The 24257-nt window shown below is 39.2% G+C and overlaps 1 protein-coding gene across 1 annotated transcript; it reads right to left on the bottom strand.

Annotated features, from left to right (window-relative positions):
• Positions 1 to 887: 887 nt before the first annotated feature.
• Positions 888 to 23789, bottom strand: LOC135480237 (O-acyltransferase like protein-like). Its single transcript, XM_064760015.1, has 15 exons — positions 22873 to 23789; positions 19389 to 19612; positions 18852 to 18939; positions 18166 to 18277; positions 17613 to 17956; positions 16989 to 17156; positions 16396 to 16492; positions 15034 to 15129; positions 14247 to 14409; positions 10458 to 10537; positions 9377 to 9484; positions 8013 to 8130; positions 6164 to 6350; positions 3600 to 3742; positions 888 to 1803 (listed from the first exon to the last, which is right to left on the bottom strand). Exons 1-15 carry the CDS (start codon positions 23477 to 23479, stop codon positions 1690 to 1692), a joined length of 2649 nt encoding a protein of 882 aa, XP_064616085.1. The 5' UTR covers positions 23480 to 23789; the 3' UTR covers positions 888 to 1689.
• Positions 23790 to 24257: the final 468 nt, after the last annotated feature.

Raw genomic sequence — 24257 nt, 5'->3', positions numbered from 1 at the left:
TAAATGATACATGTATAATTAATCCAAGTAACATAAAAGCTGTGCAAACGATATAAGCAAAAAAGTGAGAGATATATACCTACAGTACAATTACAACCATACAATATTTTGGTGATTTGCACCGTTTTTTTCCAGCTAAACTTAAGAAAAATAAAATATATGAGACTTCAACTACAGAGACAAAATCACCTACCTTAAATTCTAAAGAAATTTCACCAGGATAATTTTAGACGCAGTTTGAAAACATGAATCTTGACATTTTGAAAACCAAAAGGCACCTTTTAATTTATAGGGACACTTATGAATAGATATAAAAAAAAATAATGTCTCCAGATCAAATAACATGTCTGTAACATGTAAAAATATAGAACTTCCATCCGTGTTTCCCAGACAAAGCGATTTTACCAAAGTGGCTCGGAAATCTAAGGTTTACATGACGAGAAACTTTCCCACCGCAATATTATCTTCTGTTTTATTTATTTTATTGTTTATTGTTTTTTTTTCTTTCACTCCATAGAAGGAAATTTTCATTTATATCACAGCGATCAAGTTTACAGGTGGGAAAAAAATCCAAGCAACGTCCTTCGTCAACTAGATGTGCTAACAAAGTGGGAGTGAATTCAAACTGATTGGCCGAGCTCTTCGAAACTTTCAGGTAAAGCCATTTACTCTCCACTTCCGGTCAGCGAGAGACTTACGAGTGGTCATTGATCATCCACCACATCGTCGTCGTCGTCGTCTCGTTTCACTCTCTGTGCTGTAAGTGCTTTATATCATCAAATCTTACAAACAAGCAAAGTTTAACGTATACATTGCAATACATCATGAAAACAGATGTAATATTGGATTACACTAAAAAAATAATCTGTTAATTTTAACAGAAAGCCTGTTGCTTGAGTGATGCTAGAAGGTATTTTTTTGTTACAATATTGTAATATATGCTGTATATTATACTATGACATATCCAACATAATATTCTGTTACTCTAAAAGAAACTTTGTGTTGAATTATTAGAATGTATGTGTTGTATTTAACAGAACAATCTGCTGCAGTTATCGAATACAGATTTTCTGTTAAAATTAACGAATAAATTTTTTAGGATGTACTGATTAGAGACTGTATAAACGTACGTCACCGTTAATGTTTCCCAAAGTAACGCTACACGCACTTGGCTTCCATGGAAACCAGTGCTGTAGGTATTACATCGCCATGGTAGTTACGTGGAGGTAGGTCAGAAGACAGGTCTGGTTAGCTTTATAGGCGTAACACGTGCATGTGCAAGAAAAACAAGAGTCAAACGGTAAATACCACTTTTAACTGCAGAGTAAAAGCTATATATATATATATATATATAAATAATATAAAATGAATATTACTCGTGAACGCTGACAAGCTTAACTAAATATTGTACCGCTCACTGTTTACACACAACAAAAATTAATCTATGCTAGCCCAGTATGTGTGCCTTAGGTAAATAATATTACAAATCTAAATTAGAAGTCAGTCAGATTGTGTCAGTTGCTATTTTGGATTAAGGACATTTCCCTGTATGAATATGGCTCGTCATACTGATCTACCTCGGTTAACGAGCACCTCTCACAATAAGCTGAAGTTGATCTCGTCCTGACTGGCTCATACGCCTTGCATCGTGGAATTCGTGTCGTCTTACATAAAGGCTTAGATGAAATCTCATTTGCGTCTGAAAATAACCTTCTCTAGTCCCATCATTGGAGCCTCAAACGCTAAGGAGAGGATAACCGCAGCGCCGTACGAGAAAATCAAGTTCCCAAGAAACAAATAACTCTGGAAGAGAAAAATGTGAACAAAACGATAAGAACGTAAACCAAACTGTACGTCTCTAAGAAACGCGACAAACACTTCTTTTCTACAGCGTCAGCAGTCTGATATGAGAAAAGACCGGACTCCAAAAAGTAGCCGCTTGTCTTTTTCTTTAATGTCATCTGAAAATGACCAGTTTTCAGTTTTATTTAGATTGATTGATTGGTGTTTTACGCCGTACTCAAGAATATTTCACTTATACGACGGCGGCCAGCATTATGGTGGGTGGAAACCGGGCAGAGCCCGGGGGAAACCCACGACCATCCGCAGGTTGCTGGATGACCTTCCCACGTACGGCCGGAGAGGAAGGCAGCATGCAGTTTTATTTAGACAATAAGAACTCTGCATCACCGTACATATGTATGTCAGCGACATGTATGTAAGCAACAGTTGTCTGCTTGAAGTGTGCTAGGGATGAGGTAGTGTGTGAGTGTGTGTGTATGGGTGTGTGTGTGTGTGGGGGGGGGGGGGGGTGATATTCGCAAGCATCATTCAGTGAGTGACACCTTGGGGTTTAACGTCGTACTTAACAATCTGACGACGAAGGAGTCCTAGGAGTGCATGTAATGTGCCTTCATTATACAGGACAGATTTCCACCCCTATTTTATCCAGTGCTGCATCACTGAGACGACTTACCGAAAGCAAGTAAGCTGCCCCACTTGAGATATTATACTGATACGGATCAACCAGTCGCTGGCTGAACGCAAAGCGAGGAAACTACAACTTCTTCTTTTAAGGTCGTTGGCGTGACTTGACCCAGGATTGACCCTGAACCTCCCATGGACGCTCTACCAACTGAGCCATCGGGGCCGGTAGACGTCATTATATGTTTGTGACTACAATGTAATACATTCTACTCCAAAACATAATCTGTTAAATTTGACCGAATACTATACTTTCTGGATGATGGCAAGATGGATCATGCTATTGCCACAAGCTAATATGCTATACATCAAAGACTTTTTCTGTGATTTTAACAGAATATTTTTGTTGGTGTAAAGGCGTAGTTCTGTAGTCCATAACATTCTTCTGATAGACATACTGGAGCATGCTGTAGCTATACCAGCCCATGTATATTAAACGAATGTATAAACGCACGAAGCAATTTAATATTGCTATATCTCAGTATTAAATACTAGTGATCAGCAATCACAGTTCACCGTAATGATAACGGTGAATACACTAAGTACTGAAAGCTGTGAACTGTGATTACCGACCACTTTGTTTTCACGCTGCCATAGCTCCTGGATTATTGCCGTAAAATGTGATAATCTGGTGGAAATCGAAGCCACAATTGATAATGAATACTTTCCCTAACACGTTATTCAATTCTGAGAGAAAACAATATAAAATTGCTTCGTGCATTTATACTTTTGTTGAGTATTAATGTGACTCTGTGAGGGGTTTATTTATTTATTTGATTAGTATTTTACGCCGTACTCAAGAATATTTCACTTATACGACGGAGGCCAGCATTATGGTGAGTGGAAACCGGGCAGAGCCCGGGGGAAACCCACGACCATCCGCAGGTTGCTGGCAAACCTTCCCACATACGGCCGGAGAGGAAGCCAGCATGAGCTGGACTTGAACTCACAGCGACCGCATTGGTGAGAGACTCCTGGGTCATTACGCTGCTAACCAACTGAGCCACGGAGGCCCCGACTCTGTGAGGGGAATAATGTCACTTGCGACCCCTGTATAAGCATATTAGCCCACCGCCTAGCCTGGGAAAGCTGGATTTTTGCATTCCGGGACTTACCATCGTGACGTCACTGGCGTAGATGGGCCCGATGGACGTGGTGTTGAAATAGTACATGACAATCAGATGAATAAGGTACACCATATATGTCAGGCGGGCCAAGGGAACAAAGGCCTTCCAAGACAGGAAACTGTTGACAATACCTTAAATTTAAACAAAAATACATGTACATTCATTACAAAAGGGGTAGAAAAACAAAACAAACAAACAAACAAAAATGTTGACACCAAAGAACGTCACGTGGATATCTGATCACACATACGCTGTGAATAATGGTCACGTGATGTTTTCACCTCAACCAGAGTGTTTACTCTAAATCAGTGTCACATGTAGTACCTAGTTGGGTAATTACCGAGGCATTAAAAAAGAGTTTTATTTTCACTGTTCAAGGCCACATTAAAGTTCATTTAATTATTTTTGTTTTATATATTTATTTATGTATTTTTGTTTGATTGTTGTTCAAAGTCAAAAAATTTTCATTTATACGGCGGTCATTTTAGTATCCTTTTAATTTTGTTTAAATAAAATTTTAATTTATTGTCTAACGTTATACTCAACAGTGTTTCATTTATACTATAGCTGTCAGATACATGGGTGGAGGAAACCGAGGCGCGCGTGGCAAACCACCGAGATTTTCCTCCTGGTTTCTGACCAACTTTCACATCTGTGACGTACAAATTGCAGGCCAAATCGGCAGTTGCGGATGAGACAGGGTGTGAATTCTCGCAAACTATCTCATCAGAAAGGTGAGATTTTACGGGTTTGTCGGCCAAATGGCGCAGTTTGTCCATACATGTCAATCGGATCAAGCGTCTGGACTAATAGGGGCGTTAGGAGTTATCGTAAACTGGACTGCAAACCAATGAGCACGGTCGACTGCTTGTTGTAACCAAAGCCCCACACATAATTAGAGTAATGGAATCTATAAACATTCTGTCCCAGGTTGGAATCCTGGTGACGAGTCACTCGCTGAGCCATACACCTCCCGCTAACCTACTAACATGGCCCATGCTGGCTACCGCTTCCGTCGTACGTGGGATGGCCTGCCAGCAACCTGTGAATGGTCGCTGGTTTCATCGCGGCTGTGCCCAGTTTCCTCCCACCATAAAGCTGGCCGCTGTCGTACATCTGACATATTTTTGATTACAGCGTAAAACACCAATCAAATAAGTAAATACATAAAATCTAACATAGCCCTAAGCACCGTGACTCGTGAGGGTTACATAAAAGACCCCAAATCATTCGGACGAAATAGAGTATTATACTTTAATTTAGATACCGGACATGGTGATCTCTTCGTAAGGTTCTTGTGCCAGCTTGCGAGAAGCCCTATTAACACGTAATTACCATGGCAACCAGCACTGTAGGCAGAATGACGGCTTTGTAGCCACGTGCCGGTAAGATTAAGAGGCGTTCGTGCAAATGAACCTTGGACAGTCTATAATATCGACACCTTTTATTCCATATCTCAATTGGGAGGTTTAATATTGAGTTTCAATATCGTTTGTTACTCTAAATCAGTGCCACATGTAGTACCTAGTTGGGTAATTACCGAGACATTAAAAAATCAGCTTAATTGACATTTCGGGAGTTGGTGCTTAGCTTAAATGGACACAGACCAAACAGCGATCGTTTCGGTGCCAATGTACTGAGAATGAGACGTCTGTTGTGTGTTCTAATGAGGCTTGGCATGTAGGATTGTAAATAACAAGCTTCAAGGAGAGGCCGTCGTGATATCATCGAAAAGCACGGGGATTCAATCCACATGCTCGAAACAGGAAGCGACCGACTTACTGAGCTACTGAGAGTTGGGGTAATGTGACTGGCCGATGAAAGGTCTTACTAGAGACATGGGCGTATGACATACAACTCTCCGGTATTCATAGAATTGTTATATAAAGAAAAGCATTTTGACCTTGTTACAAAATTTCTTTGAGAAAGAAAAACCGGGTTTTGCCAAGAAGGAAACAAAGTGCTATTTTTAATGGTACCACGCGAAGTTATTTTGCTTTGAGATTTATTTATTTTTATTTGATTGGTGTTCTACGCCGTACTCAAGAATATTTCACTTATAATTTTGCTTTAAGATAAAGGCTATTTTCGTCAGAGCCACCGGGTCAAGAATAAACACAGTGTACACATTCGGCCTTGCTAATGTGTGACAACAGAATTGCTGCACACAATATTATGCTGCAGGCTTCGGAAGGTGCAGCACCAAAAAAGCTGTTAATGTCTAAAGCCAAATAGGAACAGTGTATATACAAGCGATGCGTGTACAATTTTATCCATAAAACTGAAATGGCTGGATCAAAAATAATTTTGATTGACTGAATGTAGTTGATGTAAGGATTTCATAGTGACCTCTGATAACTGTTAAAAATCTTCTCAAACCTCATTAAAACACCACTCAAACTAACCTCATGGTATAAAGTAAAATATTCACACGTAAAGAAAATTAGACACCAGCGAGGCAGGAATAAATACCTGTTATATACTGACATTTTCAACATGCAAATATGTCTAAAACGGAAGCAACCTGCGCATGCGCGCAACACGTGTCTTACCTCCATATCCGGTGCAGCAAGCAAACACCACCCAGCCTAGCCCGGCGCCCCAGGCTGTACGATGAAGAGCGTTGTACACAGCGCTGGCCTCAACACTAAGAGGGTGGCCGTGGGTGTGACCGTACAGTCCGTACAAGACCGCCAGGCAGACCACGGCGGCACTACACCAGCCCAAGATCACTGTGCTCTGTGTGAAGAGAGAGTGAGATCAAAATGGTTAAGGGTTTAGTTAACATAAACAGATTGGTTAACAGTTTGGATAACATAAAGACATTAGTCAACGATTTGGTTAACATAAATGGATTAGTTGGCGGTTTATTAAATAAAAAATCAGACATCTTAACGCTTTAGTTAGCATAAACAGTTTGGTTAACACAAAGGATTGGTTAACGGTTTAGTTAGCATAAACAGATTGGTTAACAGTTTGGATAACATAAACAGGTTGGTTAACGATTTGATTAACATAAAAGGATTAGTTGCCGGTTTGTTAAATAAAAAAATCAGATTGGTTAACACTTTAGTTAACATAAACCGTTTGGTTAACATAAACGATTGGTTAATGGTTTAGTTAGCATAAACAGATTGATTAACGTAAACAGTTTGGATAACACAAACAGATTGGTCAACGATTTGGTTAACATAAACGAATTAGTTGAAGGTTTCGTTAATAAAAATAGACTAGTTAACGGTTTAGTTAACATAAACGGTTCGGTTAACATAAAACGGTTTGGTTAACATAAACAGATTGGTTAACGGTTTGGTTATCAAAAGCAGATTAGTTAATGCTTTAGTCAACATAAACGGTTTGGTTAACATAAACGGTTTGGTTAACCTAAAAACAGACTGATGAATGGTTTGGCTAGCATATTAAACAGACTAGTTAAGAGTGAAGTTTATTAGTAATTTGCCAATGCTCGGTGGTTTTCGCTAGAATTTCCTTTTTCTCAAACATGAAACTGACAACCGTTGAATAAGGGAACAATACTTTAGAATGGCGTTGTAAGTGAGTGAGTGAGTGCTTGGGGTTTAATGTCGTACTTAACAATTTTCAGTCATATGACGACGAAGGAATCCTTAGAGCGCATGTAATGTGCCTCCTTGTTGCAGGACGGATTTCCACCGCTCTTTTATCTAGTGCTGCATCACTGAGACGCCTTACCGACTGCAAGTAAGGCGCCCCGCCCAAGCCATTATACTGATATGGGTCAACCGCTCTCCCCTTCACTACTACCCCCTTCACAACCACTATCCTCTTCATGCCAAGCGAGGAAGTCACAACTTTCCTAAAGTTTTAGGTGTGAATCGACCCAGGATTGATCCTGAACCTACCGCTCCCGAAGCGGGCACTTTACCAACTGCACTATCGGTAGAATGGCGTTGTACCACAATAAAATATTTATATTTAAACAAGTCAGTTGTCTCGTTGCCAGGACCCAGAAGCAATGAACGAGAGCGCTCAATAGCCCTCAGTGATCTATCAGTCATGACAGGATATCAGCACAAGTCATCGATTTATACAAGCATAACGCTTTGTTTGAGTCTTTTGAGAAAAAGGAAATTTCGTATATAAATGTGGTAGATTGTCGTTGGCTCTGGCCGTACACTAAAAAAAAAACAACCCATAATCTGTTAAATTTAACAGGCAATTATATTTTCGGTGTGATATTAAAATTATGTCACAGAAATAACAAGATACTGAAAACTTAGTATTCTGCGAGTTTAACAGATTATTGCTTTTAGAGTGTACAATTTTCGTGACGTGTTAAACCAATGATCACTATATTGTAAGGTGAATTGTTGTTGCTATATCATTATACGAACCATGAGGAAATTATAACTATGTACTTACCGCATGTAACTTCACCTTACATCTTGTCCTGTACAAGACATATCCTACAAATATCCCCACAAGATACGGACCAATACGACACCAAGGTTTGATGTAAATTTTTTCCATGAAATCCGGTCTAGAATGAGAGAAAATATAATGAGCCATGACTTACGAGGAATAAGAAATACCAGTCTCTAGCACCACCCTTTACACGTAATCTGCTTATGTACTTTCACTTTCGGACTAACTACATTCTCATTCTCACTTTGCAACCGGTCTTTGGCAGAGTGGAAAAAAAAGAAGTGATATTGCTGAGCTAACGGAACCTGGTCATGGCCATGTAAGCCATTATTCAGAACCGGTTTCAAAGCTAATCGGTTATATTATATTACGAGATTCCCTGATTTGTCCCTGCAAATTACAAATGCTGGATACAAAAATTGGCACAATCCTAACTAGGAATCATGTGCACAGCATGGGAGTAACGTTGGCGAAGTGCCATGACGCCCATCCTGAATTTCTGTCCTAGGTTTAGGGTTTGGCCATTTGGATGAAAGGCAGTGTTGCTCTTAGCAGCAACGCATTTGGGACTATTTTTTTCATATTTCTTTTTGTCTTTATTTGATTGAGTATTTTACGCCGCACTCCAGAATATTTAACTCATCTGACGGTGGCAAGCCCTACGATGAGAGGAAAACCAGGTAGAGCCCGAGGGAAACACACGACCATCCAGAAGTTGCCTCTTGTCTCATAATGCTGTCAATCGTGAAAAACAGCCGACACAATTCTTATATGGATATATATATATATATATATATATATATATATATATATATATATATATATATATATACAAACAAGGAAAAGTGTAATCCAATGGCCACCGTTTTGCTAGTTAAATGTCAACTAAACACATCCTGGTGATCAACCCTTGTCTGTCATGTTCATAGTATGGCCATTTTGGATTATTTCCTGACGCTCTTGGATCAAGACGGCCCTGTTCAATTACTTTTTTCACGGTGTGTATCCCTTGTCTCTTCAAATGCAGACTTGCAAATGAGACTGTGGCGTATGCCGCCATGATCAATAGAATTAGCTGACTTGATCAAGAACTGCTCGAGCCGGTGTCAGCATGCTGTAGTGGAATACAATGCCTCATATCTTCAGCATAACATTCCATTGAGGCAGCAGTATGAACATGTTTGCTGCAAGAGACATAGCCGGGATTTTGCCGAAATATTGTTCAAATAACATCAAGTTAAGGTCACAGACATGAGAAAAGATTGTGTAAGAGTTTTGAGAAAAGCTACCCCAATCACCAGTTCAGATTGGTAGGGAATGTTACAGAATAAGGGCAGATAACTCGTACTGTACTACTGTACCTGGAATCCACACCGGGTTGGAAGTTGTTCACGTAACTGAGAACTCCAGTCGTTATGAATGTGGCTAAGAAGAACAAGCCAAGAATGATCATTCCCAGAATCTTAGAGCTGAAAATGGATAAATGAAAAGTAGGTAATGATAGGTAAGTGAACAGACTTCAGGTGAAATTCGGAAATACTTTACAACTAGCAAAGAGTAATTCTGTATGTTTAAAGTACACGTATAGTCAAAAGGAATGTGTGCCTTAAATCAAGGGTAACAGTGAACTATTTCAAAAAATACTTAATATTAATTATTTACATTTTTTCTTGCAAATAAAGTCGACAAAAAAAAAATGATTTTCTAATGTGAGTTTTTGAGATTGTATTTTTCAGATTATTGACATTATATTGAGCCCCTAAAACCCATTAAAACAATATTTAGGGCCTACATAAAATATCTCGTTTTAAGATGTTCTGTTGGCAAATAAAATAAATTATTGGGAAGAAAACAATGTGACGTCACATCACTTAGATGATGTTAAAAAAGACATCGTATTTTGCCCTACTTTTTAATATGTTATAGATATTCATCTTAAGACACTTCTCTCCTTTAATACATGATAGAATTACATCCCTCTATTCCTTCATTAAATACTTATTCCTAATGAGTATGACATACATAAGTTTGAGACTTATTCTCGTACATGTAATACTGCATGTATTAAAATGTAAGGGGCTGTGGAAACAAAACGTCAATGTAGGGAATGTAAGTCTCCTCAGAAAATTCACGTTTACCGGTGTTTCCAAGGAGCGCTCATTATAAATGTTGGAGCGACGCTATCGACCACTAAATTTATGTTATCTTTCCGATCGATGACGTCACAACTAATATTAAATTAGATATCGCCGCATGCGTAATAGATACATCTTTCACCAGATGTGAAAGGAATTTGGCGAGCCTTACACCCCTTTTTGCGCACCTGGCGTGCAAAAAATTTTTGTAAAGTTTAAAGTTTACAGTTAAAGTTTAAAGCATACAACATTTCCTGGACTGAATGTTGTATTAGCTCTCTGTATAATATAAGCTGTTCTTACTTACTAAAAGAGCGGTATCAGTATCAGAGGACTGATGACGTAGAACTGCATATCATTAGCCAGGTACCAGCTCCAGCCAATACACTGTCAATAACAAAGATTCGTGAAAACTATAATTTGAGCATACATACAAAGAGAAGCAGGCATGTGCAAAATAATGTAAAACTATGTCAGAGAGAATGGAATACATTGAAAAATTTGTCAAATGTAATTGAATGCAAAACAGTTGGCTTTTACAATTAGAGAGATCTCTTTTTTTCGGATTACCAGTATCCTTCTTTAACTAATTCGAACCAAAGCTGTGTAGCAGATTGATAGTTCTTTCGTTCAGAGTGAATGGCGTTCAGAGTGAATTTTGTGCCCAAACTGTTAACACAGTAGTTATTATGAGTGGATAATGGTAAATTCAGCTTGTGTTCGAGTTGCCATTGAACGGGAAACGGCTGCAAATTCTACAAGAGAAATCTTTATACATTCTACCATTAGAAAATGCAAGATATCGTCCCAACGGTCGTTGGTTTCAACGTCAAGAGGGTCGCAATGTTATGGTTGGGCTATGGAAAGGTTGAATTCTGATACATTTGAGGATTATTAATTTCTTTAGTGAGGACAACTCATAGCAAATTGGCCACTTGGGGATCTCCTCTGACATACATTTGTTAACAAGTAAGTACAATACGAATACATTCATTGTAAGGTATAGAGATAAACAGTGAAAATATTTATATATGTACGCCTATGCACATACATATACACCTATACTTACAAAAAATGCATGTGTATACATACGAAAATTTGAGGATGGCATGTGGAGTGTTTTCTCAGAAAATATGACCTTGCAAAAGTGAGAATGACTGCAGGGGCATGTCTTTATCCGATAGGTTTTTTGGCTAAAACCTCACACGGCTGTAATGTCAAGGTCACACGCAGCCATCGCATTCAGTGAGGTCTAAAAACACACTCGATATGTAATTCGTGTTCTTAATATTCATGTGATCTCTTTATCGCATTCAGACTGACACACGGGTCTGACCTTCACTGGACTTGGTCACAAGAGGCCTTGTTATTCACCATGATGTTAATACAATCCCCTAAGATATCGTGATTTGGGTAAATGAGCTCTACGCGATATGTAATTTCCGCAGAATGCTCGTCACGTCTAGTTAATGCTAAATGGAAAACAAATGGTTTTGTGGGGGGACCAATGGTTAGGTATATAGAGTTACTTCCCTTGAACTATTTACATTTCTACAGGCTTCATGTGCCTAAATCAATGTATCGCGATTGTGAAGTTGACCGAAGTAGGAGCGAATGTAATGGAATTCATTTTCGTGTGTGACACGCTTTGTTATTCTCGAGATGTTTACGTGATTGAAGGAGCTAGGTTTAGGGACCACCAACCCTTATAAAGAATCGGCCATGCTGTCACGATTTAAAAGACAGTATCATACAGAGCAAAACCAGAGCAGCGACCACAGTGTGATAATTGGCAAACAGTCACGCGTAACCGGCAAAATCTGGCCTCTTGTCACTTTACCTCATTGTTGTCTTCTGGCTGATCATGTAATGATCAACAATTTGCACGTCTCTTTGGGCAAATTTGGGCCAAAAAAAGGTATGCAGTTATACGTTGGTAGTGGTAAGATTCCAACCCTTTCTCCAGGTAAAAAACGGCCCCGATTGGTAGAGCGTCCGCTTTGGGAGCGGTAGATCCAAGGTCAATCCTGGGTCCAGTCAAACCTAAGACTTTAAAAGAGGAAGTTGCAGCTTCCTCGCTTGGCGTTCAACATGAAGGGGATAGTGCCACGACTGGTTGACCCTAACAGTATAGGTCTTACTTGCCATCGGTAAGGCGTCGCAGTGAAGCAGCGCTAGATAAAAGAGCGGTGGAAATTCGCCCTGCAACAGGGAGGCACATTACGTACACCCAAATGACGCCTTCGTCGTCATATGACTGACAAGTTGTTGAGTACGACGTTAAACCTCAAGCACTCACTCACTCACTTTCTCGAGGTAGGCGTGGCCTATTCATGAATATTAATAAAACATGTTATCAATGGAAACATGTTTTCAGGGTTAAACTTAAGTGTTTCGTTAATATCCACGCCTCCCTGTTTGAAGGGATGGAGTCCTACCGCTACGCTATAATTTGCCTAACGTTTTGGGAATTCTTTGACTTTAAGTAGTACTTTGAGTAGTTTTGTTATTTTTAATTGTTTTAATTTTGAACATATACTGACGTCCAAAAGAAACTATACAAATACCACTTTAACTTGTTTCATTTTGACACACATGCGTCTTTATGTGACTGTTCATGAAAATGTTTCTCCTGTCATAGAGTCTCATCTAGTTCACACCATCCTAAAACATCACTCGTTTGAATACATATCTCTTGCATATGCAACATGTGGTTGCTTTTGTTCGGTCGTCTCTGAAAGACTTGGTAAAGTTTCTTTTGGACGTCAGTGTATTTAGCTTATTAAGACCCTGTGTTTTTCTGTTTAAAGATATTGATTATTCATACCTTTGCCTTATTTATATTCAATATCCCCTTGTATTATATTCAGCTATATATATATATATATATATATATATATATATATATATATATATATATATATATATATATATATATATATATGTATGACCCTGCGTAGGCATGACTGATAACAAACACCAGTGTAATGCAAGTGCACGTCAAATTCAGTCTGTCAATACCACCAGGTTATTGACGTGTAAGACAAGAACTGCGCTTAGCCGTTGGATTCTCGCGAGATGACAAGGCACTGCCTCTTTAGAGATTATTTGCTTATTACAGATTCCTTACACACTATGCAATCGCATCATATGAACCCACTAACCGGATACAGTAATATGCACCGGACTCCCCGCGCCTATTATTCCGTACACACAACATGCTATGCTTGAACGGGTTAACCATGTGGAGTTTATACGCAATTTACTGACGGTAACAAACCTAATGTAATAAGACATGATCCAATTTACAGCAACCTATATTGGTATATGCCGTACAATATTAGCAGTTCTGACATGCATATATCGTACTCTTACATGATTACTGATTTGGCCTGGAATTCCAGACTCTGTGCCAAATAGCCGCTCAAGTGAAAGGGAATTCCTGTAAACCAATAATGATAACAACTGCTAAATGACCAGGTAGATATTTTACACACTAATAACAAAATAGTTCGCCACTTTCACGTTTGCCAAGAGGCTTTTCGGATCTTATATGCATACAAATGTCTCTTTATTCCGCTTTACGATTCTTATAGGTGTATTTGTTTGCAAATGTAAAAGATTTCTTTTTAATCTTTTCATTGCCTTTGGCCGGGATCGGCGCGGTTTCCTTCCACAATAGTATGCTGGCCGCCGAGGTATAGGTGAAATATTCTGGAGTATATGCTCAACAACCAAACATATATATTGCTTTTGTCTTTTATGTAATTATTTTGTGTTTTATATAGCCGTTATAGTTATGTGAATTGGATGCAGGCCTGCTGCACCTTTTTCATTTTTCATTAAACGTTTACGGGGGAAAATTTGAGTTTTACGCCGTACTCAAGAATATTTCACTTACACGACACGGCGGCCAGCATTATGGTGGGTGGAAACCAGACAGAGGCCGGGGGAAACCCACGAACATCCGCAGGTTGCTGGCAGACCTTCCCACGTACGGCCGGGGAGCTGACATATTGAGACCAGCTTGCTACCGCTGTGAAATGTTGCCAGATTAAAATAACCACAATTTAGGCGTATTTTTCTCGACACTTACGCTGTCTGTCATGTTGAAGTTGTTAATGTAGATCAGGTTTTTCCACCAGTAAATGTTACACGGCATTGGTTCCATCTGCCCCACGGGCCACTGTGGGCCCTGTCCCCAGTATTGGTATAGAGGGACGTATGTCATGATAATCAACATGTAGGGCGGGGTCAGTCTGAAAGAAAACAACAAATACATTTTTCATTTAAAATGTATATTTAAACCTTTTTCTCTTTAAAATATTTATAGATTAGTTCCATTTGAACATTGAAGGACAATGACATACTCTGCTACTCACTGTATGTATAGTGTTGACTTCAAAGCGATGTGAAATTCAACTCGAAGAGCATTCGTTCGCATACATTCCATTCTTCACGGGAAAGGTGCTCTATTTTTATACAGGTGAATTCAGTTTTAACTTATCGAGTTTATAGATGCATAAATAAACTCGTGTTAAGCAAAGGTGTGACAGGGGAAAACTTTTGTAAAGTCTAAATTACGGAAATTTCGAAACTCGACGCTACGGCATCATGGGGCCTGTTCTACAAAGCTGTCGCACCGCAAAGTTGTCGCGTCAAGCGATTTTCCACGGTGACGTATCTGTTCACTATGACTTGCCAGTTTGCCTGGCGAAATTAGAGACTTTCTTGTAGAACGGGCCCCTGGTGACGTCCCGTCGTGCAATGGCGTATTTTAACATGGGTGGAAATATATAAGGGTTAATATTACCCATCATCGATGACTTTTGAACAAGGGACCCTTGGGGGCTATAACTATTCCACACAGATACAATACGTACCTCCAGAATCTGTGAAAGTAGAACATAAACCAGTTGATCTTGGCTGACTTCGCTTTTCGCATCTCGTTCAAGGTTAAGTAACTTACCAAGAGGCCACTACAAATAAAAACACCATCCATTGTATATAACAAAACATTCCTTCAACTAGAAAACCAAGAATTCAGTCTCAAGTTCTTAATCTCAGTTTTTAAACCTTTTTCAAGGTTAAATTAATTTGATATAGTCACAGAGATTGCATTCAGTGATTGGACAAACCAGAAATACATGTTTGGTATTACTTTTGTTTAAATTTGTTTTAAATCTTTATTCTGCATGGGAACTTTCGTGACCGAGGTGGTTAGCACGCCAGCACAGCGCAATGACCCTGGAGAGTCTTACCAATGCGATCGCTGTGAGTTCAAGCCCAGCTCGTGCTGGCTTCCTCTCCGGCCTTACGTAGGATGGTTTTCCAGCAACCTGCGGATGGTCGTGAGTTTATCCTGGGCTCTGCCGGGTTTCCTAACACCATACTGCTTGCCGCCGTCAAATAAGTGAAATATTCTTGAGTACGGCGTAAAACACCAATCAAATAAATAAAATAAATAAAAGTATTCATGGATACACATTTACTTGTACCTTCTTTTACCTGTAAGAGTCAATAAGTATATGGTGTGGATTTCTAATTCATTTTGACATTTTCAAAATATTTGGACAATGGACGATTGCAAGAGTTATTTCTCATCATTATCTCTGAATTCAGTTTGTGTTTATTTTAAAACTGAAAACCCCTTTAATAATATAAACTGAATAATATAAGTCACACCATTTGGTCTCGCTTTTCTCGCTGGTTTGAAAGGGGAGTTGTAATGATATCATTGTTTGACTCGCACCTTGTGGAAAAGTTCAAGTCAACATATGTAATGCTTTGCGTTTGTATGGTCGCTGCCATGTTGAAGAGATCAGTAAACAGTCAGTTCCTGTTATGCAAATGCGTTGTTCATCCTATGAAATATCCGAATATTACAGCTTCCTCTCCGGCTATCTGTCTGTGTGATCGGCATTTCCATCTACATGTAGATATTTATTTCTTTACTTACTTGATAGGAGTTTTACGCCGTGCGCAAGACTATTCCTCCTATACGACTCTGGCCAGCTGTTTGGTGGGAGGAAACCGGATGAAACCCTAGAGAATCCCACGACCCTCCCCAGGTTGCTTCCTCTGAGAAGAGGCCCACGGTATTCTAACTTACGGCATCGACCTAATCTAACCCATTATGCCACGGCGATTTTCTGGATATAAAATGGATGTATGCCCCATGTCTCTTAAAAAATCGTTATCCTATACCTCATGCCTAGGAATGAATGATTTTTTTTTTAAATTACCTTAGTGTGAAGAACGAGTCCACGGAGACAAGGGCGTTTAGAAGCGCTTGTGATGTCCAGCGTGCCTGGAAGTCCCGTGCGTAACCAAGGATGTTGTCTTTTAAGGAAAGACATAAAACAGAGAAGAAAAAATATAATAAGAATGAAAAAAAACTTTTTAGACCTTCTCATTATGTAGCTGATATCTAATAATCACAAAATTTAGAAATGGTTAAATGTGAACGTTTTTTTTTTACTTCGAGCGTTCCATTTTACACTTCAAATTTTCTAACAGATTTGCGTTCTGATGAAAGCATAGATCGTTTTAAAATAAGATTACACAAAACTAATATCTAAGCACAGAATTATAAATATGTTTTATAGTGGTAAGGGTATAACCCGTGGCGCAGGAATATCACATTTGCAACAGCCGAAAATCACATGCCATTCTGTAACAGGGATACAATTCTGTTCAGGCTTTACCTCTGTTGCCTAAGAACGTTTTGCTGGCAGTTAGAAACATTTCTGGTGCAGTTCTCATGTATTTTAGTCATAAAATTAAAAAGGACAAATTGAAACGGTTGTGCAGTTTCCACTGAGATCACGAGACTTACCGGCGATGCCCATGTGGAATATAAAGGTGTGTCCAAGGACCACCCATGTCATGCTGAAGAAGCGGACACCGTTTACTGAGCTCAGAGTTCCCGATCTCTGCTCCGTGTTCACTAACTTCTTGGTATTTGTGTACACGGAAAAAGCCATTAGCAAGCCGCCAATTATTCCTGAAGGAGAGGAGACCTAGACATATATTCACGATCAACGGTTACAGTTAAAATGCCAGAAATTGTGATCGAAGAAAAGTAGCTCTTCTGAAAAGGAGATGAAAGAAGTTGTTTTTTTTTTAATTTAATTAACCAGAGACATTATTTTTGTAACTGACTTCTAATTACAGTTCGATTATTTTATCAAAACTAATTTCGATAAGTATAGGCTATAGATCTGTGACGTGCAAATTATTGATCAATCCCTTTATTATATTGCAATAAAGTGTAATGAATATGTATATGAAAGGAAACATAATGTTGGAAGATCAAGATGTTGGGAAGCCAGTTAGTGGTAATGCAGTGAATATACGAAGGTGGTGTTAGAATAATAGATACATTAACTGGCCTTCCTTGATGTTCATGAAACTCAATATGAAAAGAAATGTACAACAAAGTAAAACCAATTCCAGTAACCTGGTTTGGGCCTCGGCTCCTGTTTTACGACAGATTTGTGGTTGTCCTTTTCTGAGAGTTTGTCTTGCGTTACTTCCGCTTCGAGGTTGGTTTGTTTGCCAGCTTCGGTTCCGCCCACAACGTAAATGTCTGCGCATGTTTTCTTAATGGTTCCATTCTCCATATCATCCGGCATCTGAACATAGCCGTTTCCATTCGACACAACGTTTGCCATTTTAACTCCGTTTGTTTTGGTGAAATTTGTTTTTGTAGCACAACGATCCTTGTATTTCCATAGCAACAAAGTAACGACGTCATAAAGGGTACCCAAGAGAATGACGAATCCAATCCCTCCTAAAACGCACCTACGGACCGAAGATATAAAAAAAATCGTAATTCCGATCAAATATAGGATGAAAAGCGCAATGACAGTAAATCAGTTCATTTTTTCCAAGTGTGTAGTACGCTAAGGCTTTACTGACAAGATAAATTTACGATTCAACTTAGCATGGAACAATTAATGTGTGTGCATAAAACAATTACAGACCTAGGTGTATCGGATAATGACACTTACGAAACAACAATGGCCCTTGTGTCTTTAGAAATATCCTGTTCATGGTGACAAACGGGCTCAGGTATGACCGGCGGGTAACCATAGAGAGACTTTGGTAACAATTTCATCGGACCTAAAACAATAACCAGTACAGATGGCAAACAGGCTCAGATATGACCGGCGGGTAGCCATAGAGAGAGGTCAGTAGCAATTCCATAAGACCTAAAACCAACAATTGGGTATTTTAAAAAACATTTCATCATTCCTATGATTAGTTTGGGACACCACTGAGACATCACAGATTTCTTTGTGTTCATTGTTCAGGAAATCGTCTGGGATAACTTCTGAATTGCGCAAGCACATGGATTTACAAAGCGGGATTAGAAACCGTCACCCATCATCTCCAAATTGTATTCAGTGTAGAACTTTTAAGAGCAATTTAATCCAGATCTGCTTTACCTATATAACTCTTCAATTTCATGAGGATTTCACGAAGTACTGGCTGGATTTCAAGAAGTAATTTCTATATTGCTACCTGCGTGGAACGGAGCGTGCACACATCATGCATAAACTTTTCCCATTAGAACGAACATTTGTCGAGTAGACTCTTTCTAGATACCGATCATGATTAAGGTCGTCCGTTCGGTTCCAGGTGAGGTAGAAGGTCATAATGAGAAACAAAGTAACCTGTTTAGATTTTCACGCACCTTGATTGATCATGGAGGTGACGTCCTGTACGCTACACGAATTAGGCACACATAAGCCATATTGGAGGGATAAAAATGAGGCGTAAACCTGCAGAAAGAAAACTAAGTAAAGAAAAACCCATTTTCAATCACGGCAAAAAGTAGAATGCCCTACACGAGAGAGATGAATCATTTTCGTCATGTTACTTATAATTTTTTTTTAATATAACAAGACAAAAAGAATATCATTTTTGATGGATGGAAGATTCAGGTATTTTTCTATAAAAAAAACAATTCGCTTAAAACGTGAAAAGTTAATGAAATAGTTTTTTTTACAAGCATGTTTGGTACCTCGATATGTAGTTAATCTTCAATCAGATGTCTTCATCTAGCTGCTTTGTCATTTCCTTGCTTGGTCAGAGTGTACGTGAGGATATTTAAAATGTTTTCTAAGTTCTTCTTTGTATTGAAACATCCCCTTGCCATGTATTTGTGCTGTATAACTGGTGAGAGACTATTATTGTTTTTTATTCAAGTCATCCTACACAAAGCCCTTACCGCGGCGGCGATACCATCCGTTTGGATATTTCCTTTGTCTTTTCCGGCGTCAGACAGTCCTTTGAGGAGGCTCATCGGGAGCGGAATCTTTAGCAGGCAGTAGTTCCCCTTGACTGACTCTTCAGTGGCGGGACTCTGAATGTTCACGCACTCGTGGAAATTACCAGGCCAGTAGAGGGCTCCTTCAATCAACCCGGATTTTGGCTTGCCGATGGCGTCCAGATCTACAAGTGGATTTGATTTACCATTTGCACAAAGGGAATCTATTATTTAACTGGTATTATAACTTGCTCTTCTGTTCAGTGACATTTGCCTGTACGTTTGAATATTTACATCGATGTTGAAACAAAAATCCAGTATACTTATCTTTGGCTAAAACAATGTGAATTGAAAAGAACGGTGGCGTAAATGACGTCGTGCGCGCTATACATCAGAAGCCATAAACTCGGGAACATTAGAGGCCAATATCGCGAATCGATACACTTTGTCCCTCTGAAAAATAAATTCCTGAGCGATATTCGTTTATTCATTACCCCATGGGAAGATTAAGCTTTCGGATTTTGGTGGTAAATCCTCCCATTTTAGAAGTGGCCACTTCTTAATGTGATATTGCTTACTACCCAGCCCTGCACATCAAGGTTTATTAAAGTTTACACTCTACTGCATGATTGGGTCTCATTTAGCTTAACTGGGGGCTAGAGGTTGTATATTCATCGTTTAGATCGTCACATTAAGAGTGAGATATATATTTTGTTATCGACAACTTATTTTCCAGAATAGTACACGATTTGAATGCTGATTTCACTCAGTCGACTAGAACAAACCTAGCGTCTTTTCAACATGAATGAAAACTGTTGACCGTTTCTCTTTGCCAGATTCCGTTTTACTTTATGAACTTTCTTACCTCTTTGGTGGTTTGTGTTATACGTCGTTTTGGGAATTGGCCTTGCGACCTAGAACTTAAAATATTGGTTGAGGGCTGGTATTCGAATGTCTGCTTCGAGGTTTGGATACATATTTTAATTATGGGGCTTATACTTGTAAACTAGTATGCTGTACGATTTGGATACTGTTTTAATTCATTCGCTTAACACATTTTATACATCTTTCCATCATCAATGGAAACTGTTTACTGCTTCTCTTTTCTGGAATCCATCCTAATATCTTAATATGTATAGTTTCCTGTTGTTCTTTGGTGGTTTTGCTACCTGTTTGACAACAACAACGATTCAATGCAATGAGCTAGCAAAGGGTCACATCCGACACGTGTATAACTAAGCTTCCAATCTGCACTATTCCAATGATATAGTATTCAATCTCAGCAGCGTATCTCAGCAACGTCGGAATTTGATTGGTCAACATGGTTAGATATCTTGTACCACGTGAATCACGCCATGTGAAAAGTAAACAATTTTTAGCAGGTTAGATTTCATTAATCAGATGAATCATGACAGAAATAGGTCTGCAGAGCGCTTTTATCGTGAGTGCATGTACCTGCTTGTGTTTTGGACGGTTTATTCAGGCTGAAGAGTAACTGGGTTAAGTGACGGTATAAACATTACACATTTTCAAATATCACCGCCCTGTGCATATGAACAGTCACAAGGAAAGGATGACTAAATACCTTATTATACTAATCTCGAGCACTGATATATCCGGATTTTAAAATTATAACATGCAGAGCTATATCTCACTGACTTTATTCATTTTATTTATTTGACTGGTGTTTTACGCCGTACTCAAGAATATTTCACTTATACGACGGCGGCCAGCATTATGGTCGGTGGAAACCGGCAGAAACCCACGACCATTCACAGGTTGCTGTCAGACCTTCCCATATACGGCCGGAGAGGAAGCCAGCATGAGCTGGGCTTGAACTCACAGCGAGCGCATTCATGAGAGACTGCTGTGAATTTACATTTTTATTGGTATCACCAACAATAGTTGCAATAAAAGGGCGACTGAAATAGCTAAATCTGTATTCGATCTGGAAATTATTCACGGGCTATGTGCCTTAGAAGAAAATGTCGAATTGAATGTCGAAATTGGAGAATTTTGGTTTATTTTTTTTTACAGATGTCTGAAGTGTGCTTGTGACACTGGCACCGACGCGCCCGAAAATAACCTTTCGGCTACTAACTAACAAAGCTTCGGGTGTAGATTTCAGCCGCCAACCTCACTGCTCAGACGACCGTGCCATATAGAGCTACACACTTTCATTTATCCGGTGGCCAGTTAACTTGATTTAACTCAGTTTACTTAGTGGTGTATGTATACTTTTGGTGTAACGTCGTACTTAGCAATTTTTAATCACATGACGACGATGATTCATTGGGTATGTTACAGACGTCCATATCGCCAAGGCACTGCCGTCGATGAAGTGTCAAGCCAAAGACATCAGACATGAGGCCCCATCAAATCACATTCCACTGACACCAGGCCAAACAGTCCTGGGTCCGATTTCACAAGGCGACAATTTATCGTAAATTTGTGGGATGAAATTTCTTTCGTCACTATTACTGTGACATTGTCCTATATGTCCTAAGCTATCAGTGCAAGGTGCTTAGCTATGGAGCAACAAGTATATGCACTATTTTTAAAACCATCCGACTTCGAGGCGGGCGCTCTAATCATAACGCCACCGAAGCCGTCGTTTACTTTACGATTTTGGATATCTAAACATTTTGGTAATGGAGTTAATGTCCCTTACTATGCATAGGTTCGCCTACTGAAGCATCCACAAGGATGTTTTTTACAAGCAAATAAACAAGAAATGCTTGTAAAACTTATTAAATATCATAATTAAAAACCGCTCGTATTTAAATTTATACAGAAACATAAAGTCTTTCACCATAATTAGTGTTTGTTTTTATGGGTTCTTTTTCAAGTTATTATCGGGGACTAACGCAAAAGTTATTCCTCCTGTCTCATATTTGTTTCGTCCGTTTATTACTGTCTTCTACTAGCACGGTCGTCTCTGAACTAACGGTATGTTTTTTAAATGCAATTTAAATGCAATCATAGCATTTCTTCCTAACTATGACCATGAATAAATGCTTTATATAACGGAATCCTTCGTTTGTGGGTATTCGGAATGCAGATACTATTGTTAAACTGGCATTTTTTTTTACCCTGTATAAAATGCTATCCCAACTGTTACATACTAGTACCAAAGAAAAAAGGTATGACAGCAGTAGAGTAGACATAAAACCTATCACTTTTTCATTATATCAAGAATATGTCAAAACTCTCTGACTAATTCCTTTTCCTATAAAGCGAGACTCTTTTAAATTCCTGTAAACAATCTTCAACGACGAACACACTAAATGTCACTGAAACGTTACAACTCATATCAGCAAACTGTGATATTTCAAGATTTCGATGATTTCTATAGATAATATGGAAATGTTATTAAAAAAAATAATGTGGCACTGTGTGTGGTGCGAGGATAGACATGCTTTAGAGATAGTAAAATCATTCTTACATTGCAGGGCCCACAATTTCCCTTCTAGTATTCCAGAGAGAATCGCTGTGGTGTGTTGCGTGCAGGGTTCCGATATATTCATCCCTTGTAAGCCATGGGTTACCCACGCCATCAGAGTCGGGGTGTACAGCTTCACGAAAGGCATCAGCCTTGATACCATTGCTCCCAATCCTGTGGCATTTTGAGGGGCAAACAGTCCGGTTATGGCTCGATACATATCTAAGATGTCCATCTTCGAAGAAGTCGACCAGTCGGGCAAAGAAACGTTTGGAAGCAATCTTTCCAAGATGTCGTTAAACGCATTAGGATTCCCGCTGTTTGGCTTCAAAAAGATGTCAGATATCATTTTAGGGACGTCGAGATTTGTCAAGAAATTGTCCAGTCTTTTGGTGATATTGTTAGGGGACCGATTTGTTGTCCTATTTTGTGCTTCAATCATTTTCAGTAGGTTTTGGAAGAAGCCGTCTAGGACGTTTTTTGTTGTGTTTCGGCTAACATCAGCTGTTGGTGATGGAACTGTGGAATTGGTAGCGCCCTCTGTATTCATCAGTGCCAGTGCGAGAATAACAAAAACCATTAACAGCCATGAGGATGACATTTTGGCCATTTCAAAATACCTTTCTTTTGGCTGTTTCCTGATTTGTTGATATTTATTTCCAAAAGTTCAAATCCGGCAAAAGTTCATCAGGCACATCCGTTTTTTCATATACTGTCGAATATTATTAAATTTTTAAATGATTAAAAGTTTCTTCAAACAACTTCGTGCTTCTGGAAACAGCTGAAAAGACAACAAAGCCTTCTTAGTAACCAGTGATCTTCTTTTTCAACGTGAGAAGACTCTTTGGGTAGGGAAATCTACCCCAGCAGTTTGATGGCCCCCTTGTATAAGATGTAGATGTTGTCCCGAGGGCACACCCAGCAAGTAAAAACCAATGACTGCCGAACGGTTTGTTTTTAGTGTATGACACCACAATGTACATATGACCTACATGGGAACGCCAAACCTGCTCAACAGTAGTACTTCATGCCCGGTCCATGGGTTGCTCGGTTGATGCGCCTTATAAGGGCATGCACGCACGGTCAGCGTTATAGCTACATTTTTTCAAACCAATGCACACAGTGGTACGACTGACGTACCCGTTGAATCAATTGTTATGTGAACTTGGGGCCTTCTTAGAGATCGCTAGGTTTAGGTGGATCGGCTGGCCAAATAAGGACATGTAAACAGTTCGTCACGGGACTTGTCACTGGGAGGGTGATACAGTCAACTTAGTTTAAGGGTCAAAGTGCTTCTCCTTGACGAAAGCCGATATGTACATGGCTTCTTTTGTCTGCTGAAAATACTTCTGTTGATAAATTAACAGTGTATTAACTTCTGAGGAAAT

Source organism: Liolophura sinensis, chromosome 13 (genome assembly GCF_032854445.1).
Source record: "Liolophura sinensis isolate JHLJ2023 chromosome 13, CUHK_Ljap_v2, whole genome shotgun sequence".
Lineage (NCBI taxonomy): Eukaryota > Metazoa > Mollusca > Polyplacophora > Chitonida > Chitonidae > Liolophura > Liolophura sinensis.
The sequence above is the reverse complement of the archived record's forward strand: the minus strand, read 5'-3'. Positions and strand labels throughout refer to the sequence as shown.

Bases quoted from the DNA above. Each gene is read 5' to 3' on its own strand.
- LOC135480237 (XM_064760015.1), bottom strand. From the start codon at position 23,479: ATGGCCAAAATGTCATCCTCATGGCTGTTAATGGTTTTTGTTATTCTC. The intron at 19,613-22,872 runs GTAAGAATGATT...ATCCACTTGTAG, and splicing joins GAAATTGTGGGCCCTGCAAT to ATCTGGACGCCATCGGCAAG. The intron at 10,538-14,246 runs GTAAGTGTCGAG...TGTTATTGACAG, and splicing joins ACTTCAACATGACAGACAGC to TGTATTGGCTGGAGCTGGTA.